Genomic DNA, 11,932 nt, shown 5'->3' on the forward strand with positions numbered 1-11,932 from the left:
TCTATGTAAAGGTGCGGACGATCAGGAGGAGGCCATTCTGCCCCTTCAGTCTATTACACAGGAACAGGAGCAGCAACTCACCGAGGCTCCTTCGACAGCACCTTCCCAAACCCACGACCGCTACTGTCTAGAAGGACGAGGGCAACGGACACACGGGGAACACCACCACCTGGAAGTTCCCCCTCCGAGCCACACTCACCATCCCGACTTCACTGTCGCCGGGTCAGAATCCTGGGAACTCCCTCCCTAACAGCACGGTGGGTGTATCTACACCACAGGGACTGCAGCGGCTCAAGAAGGTGGCTCACCCACCACCACCTTCTCAAGGGGGTAATTAGGGATGGGCAATAAATGCTGGGCCCGGCCCAGCGACACCACATTGCATAAACGAATAAAAAAGAAATTCAGCCACCTCGAGACTGTTACACAGGAACAGGAGGAGGCCATTCAGCCCCTCTCGAGCCTGTTACACAGGAACAGGAGGAGGCCATTCAGCCCCTCTCGAGCCTGTTACACAGGGAACAGGAGAAGGCCATTCAGCCCCTCGAGCCTGTTACATAGGAACAGGAGGAGGTCATTCAGCCCCTCGAGCCTGTTACACAGGTACAGGAGGAGGCCATTCAGCCCCTCGAGCCTGTTACACAGGAACAGGAGGAGGCCATTCAGCCCCTCGAGCCTGTTACACAGGAACAGCACGAGGCCATTCAGCCTCTCGAGCCTGTTACACAGGAACAGGAGGAAGCCATTCAGCCCTCTCGGGCCTGTTCCACAGGAACAGCAGGAGGCCATTCAGCCCCCCTCGAGCCTGTTACACAGGAACAGGAGGAGGCCATTCAGCCCCTTTTGAGCCTGTTACACAGGAACAGGAGGAGGCTATTCAGCCCCCTTGAGTGTCTGTCAGCACAAACTGACTGTTATGTAACATACCTCCATCTACCCTGCTTGGCACCTGACCCTTAATTAACCTTTCCAGAATGGAAAGAGGAATAAAAACTGGGAAATCGGAGTACTGGTCCGAACTGTTCATTCCTTCTGGGTTACCCTCCTACAATCTTATCTCGATGCGTTTTGAGTTTTTCGATTGGCCCCCTCAGCCTCGGCAGCTCATTGGTTGGGGCGCGTCCCTGATTATCACCCGTGCGTTAAAGTGGGGTGCGATGTACCTTTAAGAGAATGTAGTAAGTTGACCATGTGACTGCAGCGACCAATCGCTACACAGCGCGGGTAATTTGGGTAACTGGAAGTCTAGAGCAGGAGGTGATTGAAGGAGCACACATGGTGTTAGTGTCCAGTTCTTAGCTCCAGTGTTTGTTCAGTTGACTGGTCTCTCACTGCCTATATTATTTCAAGCACTAACTAATGTAATAAAATCAAGGGCACAGCTAACGTTAGCTGGACAAAGCGAACCTGATAACCGAAAACATAAAAACCAGCTTTTATGGTCTGCTTCCTGACATCAGCCCTGAACAGCCTGACTCTAATTCGAAGGATCTGCATCAATTATCAGGAGGGTTGTCTCCACTGCTCCCAGCATGGGGACCAACCCAACATACTCTCTACACCATTCCCCCGTGCTGTGCCTGTCCCCATCAAACACTCCCAGGACAGGTACAGCATGGGGTTAGATACAGAGTAAAGCTCCCTATACACTGTCCCCATCAAACACTCTCAGGGCAGGTACAGCATGGGGTTGGATACAGAGTAAAGCTCCCTCTACACTGTCCCCATCAAACACTCCCAGGACAGGTACAGCACGGGGTTAGATACAGAGTAAAGCTCCCTCTACACTGTTCCCATCAAACACTCCCAGGACAGGTACAGCACAGTGTTAGATACAGAGTAAAGCTCCCTCTACACCGTCCCCATCAAACACTCCCAGGACAGGTACAGCACGGGGTTAGATAGTCCAAGTTTCCCTCACACTCTCTGTCTGTCTCTGTTTTCTCCTTTGTCTGCTTCTAATTCACTTCCCCCTCTCTCTCTATCTGTCCCCCTCTTTCTGTCCTTGACTCTCTCCCTCTCTCTCTCTTGAAATCTCTCTCTCTCTGCCTCTCTTTCTCTCTCTGTCTCTCCCTCTCTCTCCCGGTCTCTCTGTCTCTCTCTCTCTGTCACTCTCTCTCTGTCTCTGTCTCTCTCTCTCTCTGTCTCTCTCTCTCTGTCTCTCTGTCTCTCTCTCTCTGTCTCTGTCTCTCTGTCTCTGTCTCTCTCTCTTCTGTCTCTCTCTCTCTCTCTGCCTATCTCTCTCTCTCTCTCTGTCTCTCTCTCTCTGTCTCTCTCTCTCTCTCTGTCTCTCTCTGTCTCTGTCTCTCTCTTTCTGTCTCTCTCTCTCTGTCTCTGTCTCTCTCTGTCTCTCTCTCTCTCTGTCTCTCTCTCTCTCTGTCTCTCTCTCTCTACCTCGCTCTGTGTCTCTCTCTCTCTCTCTCTCTCTCTGTCTCTCCCTCTCTCTCTCCCTCTCTCTCCCTCTCAGGTTCCTGACGATCCACTTGCTTTCCCCCAGGTGCTGGTGAACATTGGCAGCCACTTCCACCGTGAGATCAGTGCCTTCATCGCGCCCCACAAGGGCATCTACAGCTTCACCTTCCATGTGGTCAAGGTGTACAACCGGCAGACCATTCAGGTCAGTGAGAACACGAGACATGGCTCATCGGGAGCGGAGTCTGGGGGAGGGGGGGCTGCCTTCTCTCACTGAACGGGGAACGGGGGGGCGGTGCACGCGAACTGGCTGGGACAGAGGTTGACCTTTGGCCTTGTGGGGCCTTGCGGTCAGGCTCCACCTCACTGGGAGAGCGCTGGCGGTGGCCTCCTCTCTCTGATGAGGCTCTGTGTAAGCGTTAAGGTGGAGGTCACCGTGGGGGTCAACGGGTCAATGACTGGCTTCTCACCCCTTGGGGATCCGGGCTCCAACCCAACTGTAGGCGGCGAGGGCTCAGTATCCCCTTCTCCCTCTGCTGCGCGGCTCGGTGGGCTGGTCAGTGGGCCAATCGATGACCTTTCACCCTCTGGGGCTTTGGCGGTCAAGCCTGGCCTGAGGGCGATGAAGGTTCCCTCTCTCCCTCTCTCCCTCTCTCCCTCTCTCTCTCTCTCTCTCTCTCTGCCTCTCGCTCCCTCTCCGAAGCGGGAGCGTGGATGGAGGCACTGACATGTCATCCAAACTGGTGTCATCTCTGCGTAGCTCCGAGGTATTCAATATTCAGCATCACAGCCGCCGCCGCCCCCTCGCTCTAACGCCTGCCTTTGTCGCCCTCCCACCTACACCCCCAACCCCCCCTCAGGTGAGCCTGACGCTGAACGGACGGCCGGTGATCTCGGCCTTCGCCGGAGACCAGGACGTGACCCGGGAGGCTGCCACCAACGTCGGCCTCATGCAGATGGAGAAGGGCGACCAGGCCTCCCTCAAGCTGGAGCGCGGCAACCTGATGGGCGGCTGGAAGTACTCCACCTTCTCCGGCTTCCTCGTCTTCCCGCTGTGACGCCCTCGCCAGCTTCCGGAAGGTTCCCCCCGACCGGCGGGACGCTCCACCCATCCCCCCGCCCCCCCACCCCCCCCCCCACACCAAGTCCCGAAGGGAGCGACCAACCACACAACTGAATGTACCTCCAAGCCTCTCCGAGCACCCAGGCACACCCTCCGCCCCCCCCTCCCCCACCATCCTCTCCGCCGACCACCCACCCCACCCCCATCGCCCCTCCAAATCTTCAGCCCCCCACTCGAGGCAGCTCTGTGCCTTGGTGGGGGGAGGTGGGGGTGTGCGGAGCTTTTACTGAGCACACACCCTCCTCGCTGGCGCTTCCCCGCATCCCATCCCGGGACCCAATCGCGGTTCATTTCTCTGCCGCCGCTCGCCCCACGACTGGAAAATCCGGGCCCTCCTTCCCGATGGCTTCCCTTTTTTTCCGAAAAAATTCTTCCCTGGGGCGTTTATTGCCCACGTTCAGAGGATGCTTAACGGTCAACCGCATCGCGGTGTGTGTGTGTGTGTGTGTGGGGGTCTGGAGTCACGTGTAGGCCAGACCGGGGTCAGGAGGGGCAGATTTCCCCCTTCTCTGAAGGGGCGGCGTTAGTGAACCAGATGGGGTTTTTTTTTAAACGACCATCGATGATGGTTTCGTGGCCTCCAAAATTCCGGATTTTTTTTTTTAATCATCGAATTCAAATCCCGTCACCTGCCGTCGGTGGGATTTGAACCCGGGTCTTTCAGAGGATGGCCCTGGGTCTCTACATTACCAGCCCAGTGACAATACCACGACGCCACCAGCCTCCGATTTGGGGTCTCGTCGCCAGCCGGGCCCACCAAACGCTTTCCTCTTACACCGGAGGCCACTCGGCCTCCCAGCCCGCATCGCCCCCGAAGGGCCTCGGGCCTAATCCCGTCCCTTTCTGTCGGTGGCCTGGGTGATGGAAAGGAGGGGGGAGGGGGATGGTGGAGGGTGGGTGGGTGAGGGGGGGTGGTGTGGGGGCGATGCGGAGGTGGGGGATGAGGCTGGGTATGGGGGAAATGGTGGCACTGGGAGATATGGTAGCGTGATGATAATGCCGCTGGACGAGTAATCCGGCAGCCCCGGGTTAATGCTCTGGTGGGGGTCGGGGGGTGGGTGGTGGTGGTGTTGGGGCACAGGTTAAAATCCCACCCACGGCAGCCGGTAGTAATTAAATTCAATTTAATAAAATCTGGAATTAGGAAGCCAGTTTCAGTCACAGGGTCATCGATGGTCGTTAAAAAAGAACCCCATCTGGTTCACTCAAGTTCCCCCTTTAGAGGGAAGGGGGAAATCTTTACCTGGTCTCCCTACACGTGACTCCAGACCCCACCGACCACCACCCCCCCACCCCCCAACACCACCACAGCGATGTGCTTGATTCCTAACTTTCCCGCCCCCCCACCACCCCCTTGAAATGGCCAAGCGATTCCACTCAGTTCAAGGGGCAATTAGGGATGGGGGGGCAATGCATGCTGGGAGCTTGCCGGCGATGCCCACGTCCCGTTGAAGAGCAAAGGGGACATAAAATTTAATGGCAGGTTTGGCCTTTGAGCTGCTTTTCTCTTATATCGTGACTCCCCCCCCCCCACTCCCCGGCACCGCCCACCACCCCCCCCACAACCCAGACACCCAGAAGCCCCCCATCCCAAGGGGCTTTTGCTTCCAATCTCGTCTCTTCCTGTTGGCTACCCGAACGATGGGGGCTGGGGAGTGGGGGAGGGTAGGGACAAGGGGGGAGATGGGTGACGGCAGAGGGGGAGTGGGTTGGGTTGGGTTGGATTGGGTTGGGTTGGGGGGGTGGGCTGGTGGTGGTGGGGGGGGGGGTGCAGGGTGGTGCAATGGCGATGGGGGTTCGGCTTGGTTGGGGGTGGGGGGGGTTAATGGGGCCGGAAGGGATGGACATCCCCATCCAGGCTCCGCAGCCTGAAAGGGGGCACCCTAGGGTCCACGCCGGGGGGAAGGCCTTGCCCTCCCCCACCCCCTCCCCCCCACCCCCCCCCCCCCACCCCCCCCCCCCCCCCCCCCACCAAGAACGTCGACCCCCAAGGGCCAGACACGGGGACGGGGATGGGAGCGCCAGGTTTAAGCAGAGGGATTGGGGGTGGTTGGTGGAGGAGAAAGAATCCAGGTTTCCCAAGGCTGGGTGACAAGGCGGTGAGCCCCTCCATGCTCTTCCACGTCATTGTCGCCCAGGAGGAGGCCATTCGGCCCCCCACCCTGGCACCTGTACTAGCCCTTCGGAAGAGTTGGCCAGTCCCTTCCGCTCCCTGGCCCTTTCCCCGTCGCCCTTCATGTCAGGTCCCCGGTTCCCTTCCGGACGTTATTGCGAACCTTAGGGGCCAAGGGGTAGGCCACTCGGCCCCCTCGAGCCTCCTCCGCCATCCAATACTATCACGGCTGATTTTCCACGGCCCTATTTTCCCAACCGCTACCCCCTATCCCGCGACTCCCTCGATCAGGCCCTTGGCCGTCAGGGGACTTGAATATCGCTGAAAGGGGAGACGCGTTGTCAGAGTTTCTCCTCTTGCACTCATCAGGACAAATGCAAGAATGCCAAATTTCAGAGGATCACGACAATTTATACTGCGTAAGAACAGAAGGAATAGAAGCACGAGTAGGCCATTCGGCCCCTCGAGCCTGCCCCGCCATTCAATAAGGTCATGGCTGATCTTCTTGTGTTTCGAGTTCCACGTTCCCATCCACCCCGATGACCTTCAAGTCCCTTGCTGGACAAGAATCTATCTCCCTCCGCCTTAAAAATATTCAGCGACCCCGCCTCCCCCACCTCCTGAGGCAGAGACCCCGCCTCCCCACCTCCTGAGGCAGAGACCCCGCCTACCCACCTCCTGAGGCAGAGACCCCGCCTCCCCCGCCTCCTGAGGCAGAGACCCCGCCTCCCCACCTCCTGAGGCAGAGACCCCGCCTCCCCACCTCCTGAGGCAGAGACCCTGCCTCCCCCGCCTCCTGAGGCAGAGACCCCGCCTCCCCCACCTCCTGAGGCAGAGACCCCGCCTCCCCCGCCTCCTGAGGCAGAGACCCCGCCTCCCCCACCTCCTGAGAGATTCTCAAAGCCGCACAACCCTCTCAGAGAGAGAAAACATTTCTCCTCATCTCCATCCTAAAAGGACGATTCCGCCCTCCTAATTTTAAAAGTGACCCCCCCACCCCTCCCCTCTAGTCCTGGACTCACCCACAAGAGGAAACGTCCTTTCCACGTCCACCTTGTCGAGGCCGCTCAGGGTCTTGTAAACTTCAATCAAATCGCCCCCTCGCTCTGCTAAACTCCAGTGGAAACAAGCCCAGTCTGTCCAACCTCTCCCCATAAGACAACCCGCTCATTCCGGGCGTCAATCCAGTAAACCTCCTCTGAACCGCCTCCAACGCATTTACATCCTTCCTTAAATAAGGAGACTAAAACTGCCCACGGTATTCGAGGGGTGGTCTCACCGACGCCCTGAAGCAGAACGTCCTCACTTCTATGTTCAATCCCTCTCGCAATAAAGGATAGCGTTCCATTACCCTTCTCAGTCGCTCGCTGGAGATCAGCGGCTTTTCCCCGTGCCGGCCAAGAAGCCTGGGAAGCAGGCCTCTCTGCTCAGCAGGCCTCCCTGCTCAGTAGGCCTCTCCGCTCAGTGGGCCTCCCTGCTCAGCAGGCCTCTCCGCTCAGTGGGCCTCTCCGCTCAGTAGGCCTCTCCGCTCAGCGGGCCTCTCTGCTCAGCAGGCCTCCCTGCTCCATGGGCCTCTCTGCTCAGCAGGCCTCCCTGCTCAGCAGGCCTCTCCGCTCAGCAGGCCTCCCTGCTCAGCAGGCCTCCCTGCTCAGCAGGCCTCCCTGCTCAGCAGGCCTCCCTGCTCAGCGGGCCTCTCTGCTCAGCAGGCCTCTCCACTCAGCGGGCCTCTCTGCTCAGCAGGCCTCTCTGCTCAGCAGGCCTCCCTGCTCCATGGGCCTCTCTGCTCAGCAGGCCTCCCTGCTCAGCAGGCCTCTCCGCTCAGTGGGCCTCTCTGCTCAGCAGGCCTCTCCGCTCAGCAGGCCTCTCCGCTCAGCAGGCCTCTCCGCTCAGCAGGCCTCCCTGCTCAGCAGGCCTCCCTGCTCAGTGGGCCTCCCTGCTCAGCGGGCCTCTCCGCTCAGTGGGCCTCTCCGCTCAGTGGGCCTCTCTGCTCAGTGGGCCTCCCTGCTCAGCGGGCCTTCCCTTTAATATCCCAGAATTCCATCCTGAACACGCCTGGCGACTGAGCTTCCGAGGCCACTCGGGGTCGGGGAATTCCATCGACCCACCGCTCTCGGAGTGAAGAAGTTCCCCCTCGTCTCAGCCCCCGGACAGCCGACGCCTTTAACCTGAGGCCGTGCACCACCCCCCTCTCTCAACCAAACACCCCCCCACCCCCCCCTCCCCCGCCCCCAACGCTGCCCCCAGGCCGCGTACTAGGCTCCCCAGGCGAGGGGAAAACATTCTCCCGGCGCCTAACCCTGTCACGCCCCCTTCGCGAACTCTCTACATTTCAGCGACACCACCTGCTGCTCCAATCCAGGGAGCGCAGGTCACATGTGCTCAGCATCCCCCCCCCATCCCCCGCCCCCCAACCTCCAGCCGGAAAATCCCCTCACCCCAGGGACCCTTGCCAATGGAGGCCAACAGGCCAGTTTCGCCCCTGGTTGCTTCCTGTACCCGCATGTTAACCGTCCATGACTTGTGTACAGGGACCGTCCCCCCCACCCGCACCCCCTATCCCATCCACCTCCCCCCCCGCCGGCCACCCTCAGGTCCCTCCGAGCACCAACGTTCGCAATTTGCAAACAACAATTCTGCTTTTTCCCCCTCCCCCCACCCCCGACCAAGTGGAATGGCCCGTACGTTCCCGCCCGGGGGTGCTACCTATCGCCTCGTTGTTGACCCGCTGAACCTCCGTCTCCTTGCCGTGTCTTTGTGTCCTCCCCGCAGCTTTACTTCCCCAGCCAGCCTTGCAGGCGTGGACGCATGACGCCCGGTGCCTTTGTTTCACAGGCGTCGACCTTTTATTTGCTTGTTCGTTGAGCACCACCCATTGAGCAGACAAACAAGGAGCAGGAGGAGGCCACTCGGCCCCTCGAGCCTGCTACACCATTTCTTGGGGTCGTGGTCGATCTGACAGTAACCTGATAGTCTAAGGCTCTCGGGGGGCTTGACAGGGTAGATGCTGAGAGGTTGCTTCCTCTTGTGGGAGAGTCTAGGACCAGAGGGCACAATCTCAGAGTAAGGGGGTGCCCATTTAAGACAGAGATGAGGAGGAATTTCTTCTCTCAGAGGGTAGTGAATCTGTGGAAGTCTTTACCGCAGAGGCCTGTAGAGGCTGGGTCATTAAGTGTATTCAAGGCTGAGATAGACAGATTTTTAATCAGTGAGGGAATCGAGGGTTATGGGGGAAATGGCAGGAAAGTGGAGTTGAGGATGATTGGTTCGGCCACGATCTCATTGAAGGGCGGAGCAGGCTCGATGGGCCAAATGGCCTACTTCTGCCCCTACGTCTAACCCGGTCTAACCCTGAAAACTCGCCCATCTCGCCGCACCCCACCCGGCCCATCCCCATAACCCACATCCCTCGGCCCTCCTGCCCCCGCCGCCTCAGATCTGGCTCCGCAATTGAAGGCGTGGGGAGGTGTTGGAGAGAAGCCTGGGGCCTGTGGAATCTCAATCGGTGGGGCAAGAGACAGGGAGATGGGGCAGACAGCTCGCCAACAACAAAAGGGTCAATGAGATAAAGGCGTGAATGGTTTGGCCAGATTGCCAGCCAATCAGTGTTTCTTGCCTCAATTTATCTAATCACGGGATGGGAGCGTCTTTGGCTGGGCCCAGCATTTATTGCCCATTCCTAATTGCCCCTTGAGAAGGTGGTGGGTGAGCCACCTTCTTGAGCCGCTGCACGCCGTGTGGTGTAGGTACACCCACTGTGCTGTTAGGGAGGGAGTTCCCAGGATTTTGACCCAGCGACAGTGAAGGAACAGCCGATATATTCCCAAGTCAGGATGTTGAGTGGCTCGGAGGGGGAACTTCCGGGTGGTGGTGTTCCCCGTGTGTCTGCTGCCCTCGTCCTTCTAGACGGTAGCGGTCGTGGGTTTGGAAGGTGCTGTCAAAGGAGCCTCAGTGAGTTGCTGCAGTGCATCTTGTAGATGGTACACACACTGCTGCCGCTGTGCGTCGGTGGTGGAGGGAGTGAATGTTGAAGGTGGTGGATGGGGGTGAATGTTGAAGGTGGTGGAGGGAGTGAATGTTGAAGATGGTGGAGGGAGTGAATGTTGAAGGTGGTGGAGGGAGTGAATGTTGAAGGTGGTGGAGGGAGTGAATGTTGAAGGTGGTGGAGGGGGTGAATGTTGAAGGTGGTGGAGGGAGTGAATGTTGAAGGTGGTGGAGGGAGTGAATGTTGAAGGCGGTTGAGGGAGTGAATGTTGGTGGTGGTGGATGGGAGTGAATGTTGAAGGTGGTGGATGGAGATGAATGTTGAAGGTGGTGGAGGGAGTGAATGTTGAAGATGGTGGAGGGAGTGAATGTTGAAGGTGGTGGAGGGAGTGAATGTTGAAGGTGGTGGAGGGGGGTGAATGTTGAAGGTGGTGGAGGGAGTGAATGTTGAAGGTGGTGGAGGGAGTGAATGTTGAAGGCGGTTGAGGGAGTGAATGTTGGTGGTGGTGGATGGGAGTGAATGTTGAAGGTGGTGGATGGGGATGAATGTTGAAGGTGGTGGAGGGAGTGAATGTTTAAGGTGGTAGAGGGTGTGAATGTTGAAGGTGGTGGAGGGAGTGAATGCTGAAGGTGGTGGAGGGAGTGAATGTTGAAGGTGGTGGAGGGAGTGAATGTTGAAGGTGGTGGAGGGAGTGAATGTTGAAGGTGGTGGATGGGGGTGAATGTTGAAGGTGGTGGATGGGAGTGAATGTTGAAGGTGGTGGAGGGAGTGAATGTTGAAGGTGGCGGAGGGAGTGAATGTTGAAGGTGGTGGAGGGAGTGAATGTTTAAGGTGGTAGAGGGTGTGAATGTTGAAGGTGGTGGAGGGAGTGAATGCTGAAGGTGGTGGAGGGAGTGAATGTTGAAGGTGGTGGAGGGAGTGAATGTTGAAGGTGGTGGAGGGAGTGAATGTTGAAGGTGGTGGATGGGGGTGAATGTTGAAGGTGGTGGATGGGAGTGAATGTTGAAGGTGGTGGAGGGAGTGAATGTTGAAGGTGGTGGAGGGAGTGAATGTTGAAGGTGGCGGAGGGAGTGAATGTTGAAGGTGGTGGAGAGACTGAATGTTGAAGATGGTGAAGGGAGTGAATGTTGAAGGTGGTGGAGGGAGTGAATGTTGAAGGTGGTGGATGGGGATGAATGTTGAAGGTGGTGGAGGGAGTGAATGTTTAAGGTGGTAGAGGGTGTGAATGTTGAAGGTGGTGGAGGGAGTGAATGCTGAAGGTGGTGGAGGGAGTGAATGTTGAAGGTGGTGGAGGGAGTGAATGTTGAAGGTGGTGGAGGGAGTGAATGTTGAAGGTGGTGGATGGGGGTGAATGTTGAAGGTGGTGGATGGGAGTGAATGTTGAAGGTGGTGGAGGGAGTGAATGTTGAAGGTGGTGGAGGGAGTGAATGTTGAAGGTGGCGGAGGGAGTGAATGTTGAAGGTGGTGGAGAGACTGAATGTTGAAGATGGTGAAGGGAGTGAATGTTGAAGGTGGTGGAGGGAGTGAATGTTGAAGGTGGCGGAGGGAGTGAATGTTGAAGGTGGTGGAGAGACTGAATGTTGAAGATGGTGAAGGGAGTGAATGTTGAAGGTGGTGGAGGGAGTGAATGTTGAAGGTGGTGGAGGGAGTGAATGTTGAAGGTGGTGGAGGGAGTGAATGTTGAAGGTGGTGGAGGGAGTGAATGTTGAAGGTGGTGGAGGGAGTGAATGTTGAAGGTGGTGGAGGGAGTGAATGTTGAAGGTGGCGGAGGGAGTGAATTTTGAAGGTGGTGGAGGGTGTGAATGTTGAAGGCGGTGGAGGGAGTGAATTTTGAAGGTGGTGGAGGGTGTGAATTTTGAAGGCATACAGAATTGGGCTCTGGGTCATGTACAGTCCCTTTTTTGGCCGACCTGTCTGCCCATGATAACACGCCTGTGCTCACATATGAACGCTGGGCCCACTGAGAACTCAGCCTCCCACCCAACCTGCTCAAGCAATCCAGCTCATTCCACTGCACAACTCTCCCTCAAGCCCTGACAAGATGCTTCACTCTGTTGCCTTTGGACCCACAAACTAAATTAGGGCTGCGCGGGTTGGCTGGATTCTGCTCCGTGACCAACGTAGACCCCTGACCCCACCGTGAACCTTGCCCGGGCAATGGCCTGCTGATCTCAGCGCCCTGGCATGGTTGCCATGGGGATGGGCACAAGTTAATGGACAGAACTTGAAATGAGCTGGGATGGGGACGGGGGGGGCGGTGTGGGGCGTTGCAGGAGGTGTGGGGGGTGGGTCTGCATTCCTG

The 11,932-nt window shown here is 57.7% G+C and overlaps 1 protein-coding gene and 1 long non-coding RNA gene across 3 annotated transcripts; both read left to right on the forward strand.

The window, feature by feature from the left end:
- Positions 1 to 2,497: 2,497 nt before the first annotated feature.
- On the forward strand, positions 2,498 to 3,470 carry LOC144678456 (cerebellin-1-like; the record flags this gene model as incomplete). The annotated part of the gene is made up of 2 exons (XM_078538229.1): positions 2,498 to 2,617; positions 3,273 to 3,470. Coding segments are annotated over 2 exons (318 nt in total), but the record flags the coding sequence as incomplete, so codon positions are not given.
- Positions 3,471 to 10,271: 6,801 nt separating this feature from the next.
- LOC144678455 (uncharacterized) lies at positions 10,272 to 11,413 on the forward strand. Of its 2 annotated transcripts, XR_013576098.1 has the most exons (4): positions 10,272 to 10,334; positions 10,387 to 10,436; positions 10,639 to 10,713; positions 11,017 to 11,413. It is a non-coding gene; the product is annotated as an uncharacterized LOC144678455 (long non-coding RNA). The 2 variants fall into 2 exon arrangements; XR_013576099.1 differs by lacking the exon at positions 10,272 to 10,334 and having other exon boundaries at positions 10,366 to 10,461.
- The last annotated feature ends 519 nt before the right edge of the window (positions 11,414 to 11,932 follow it).

Source organism: Cetorhinus maximus, unplaced genomic scaffold (assembly GCF_964194155.1).
Source record: "Cetorhinus maximus unplaced genomic scaffold, sCetMax3.hap1.1 HAP1_SCAFFOLD_4312, whole genome shotgun sequence".
NCBI lineage: Eukaryota > Metazoa > Chordata > Chondrichthyes > Lamniformes > Cetorhinidae > Cetorhinus > Cetorhinus maximus.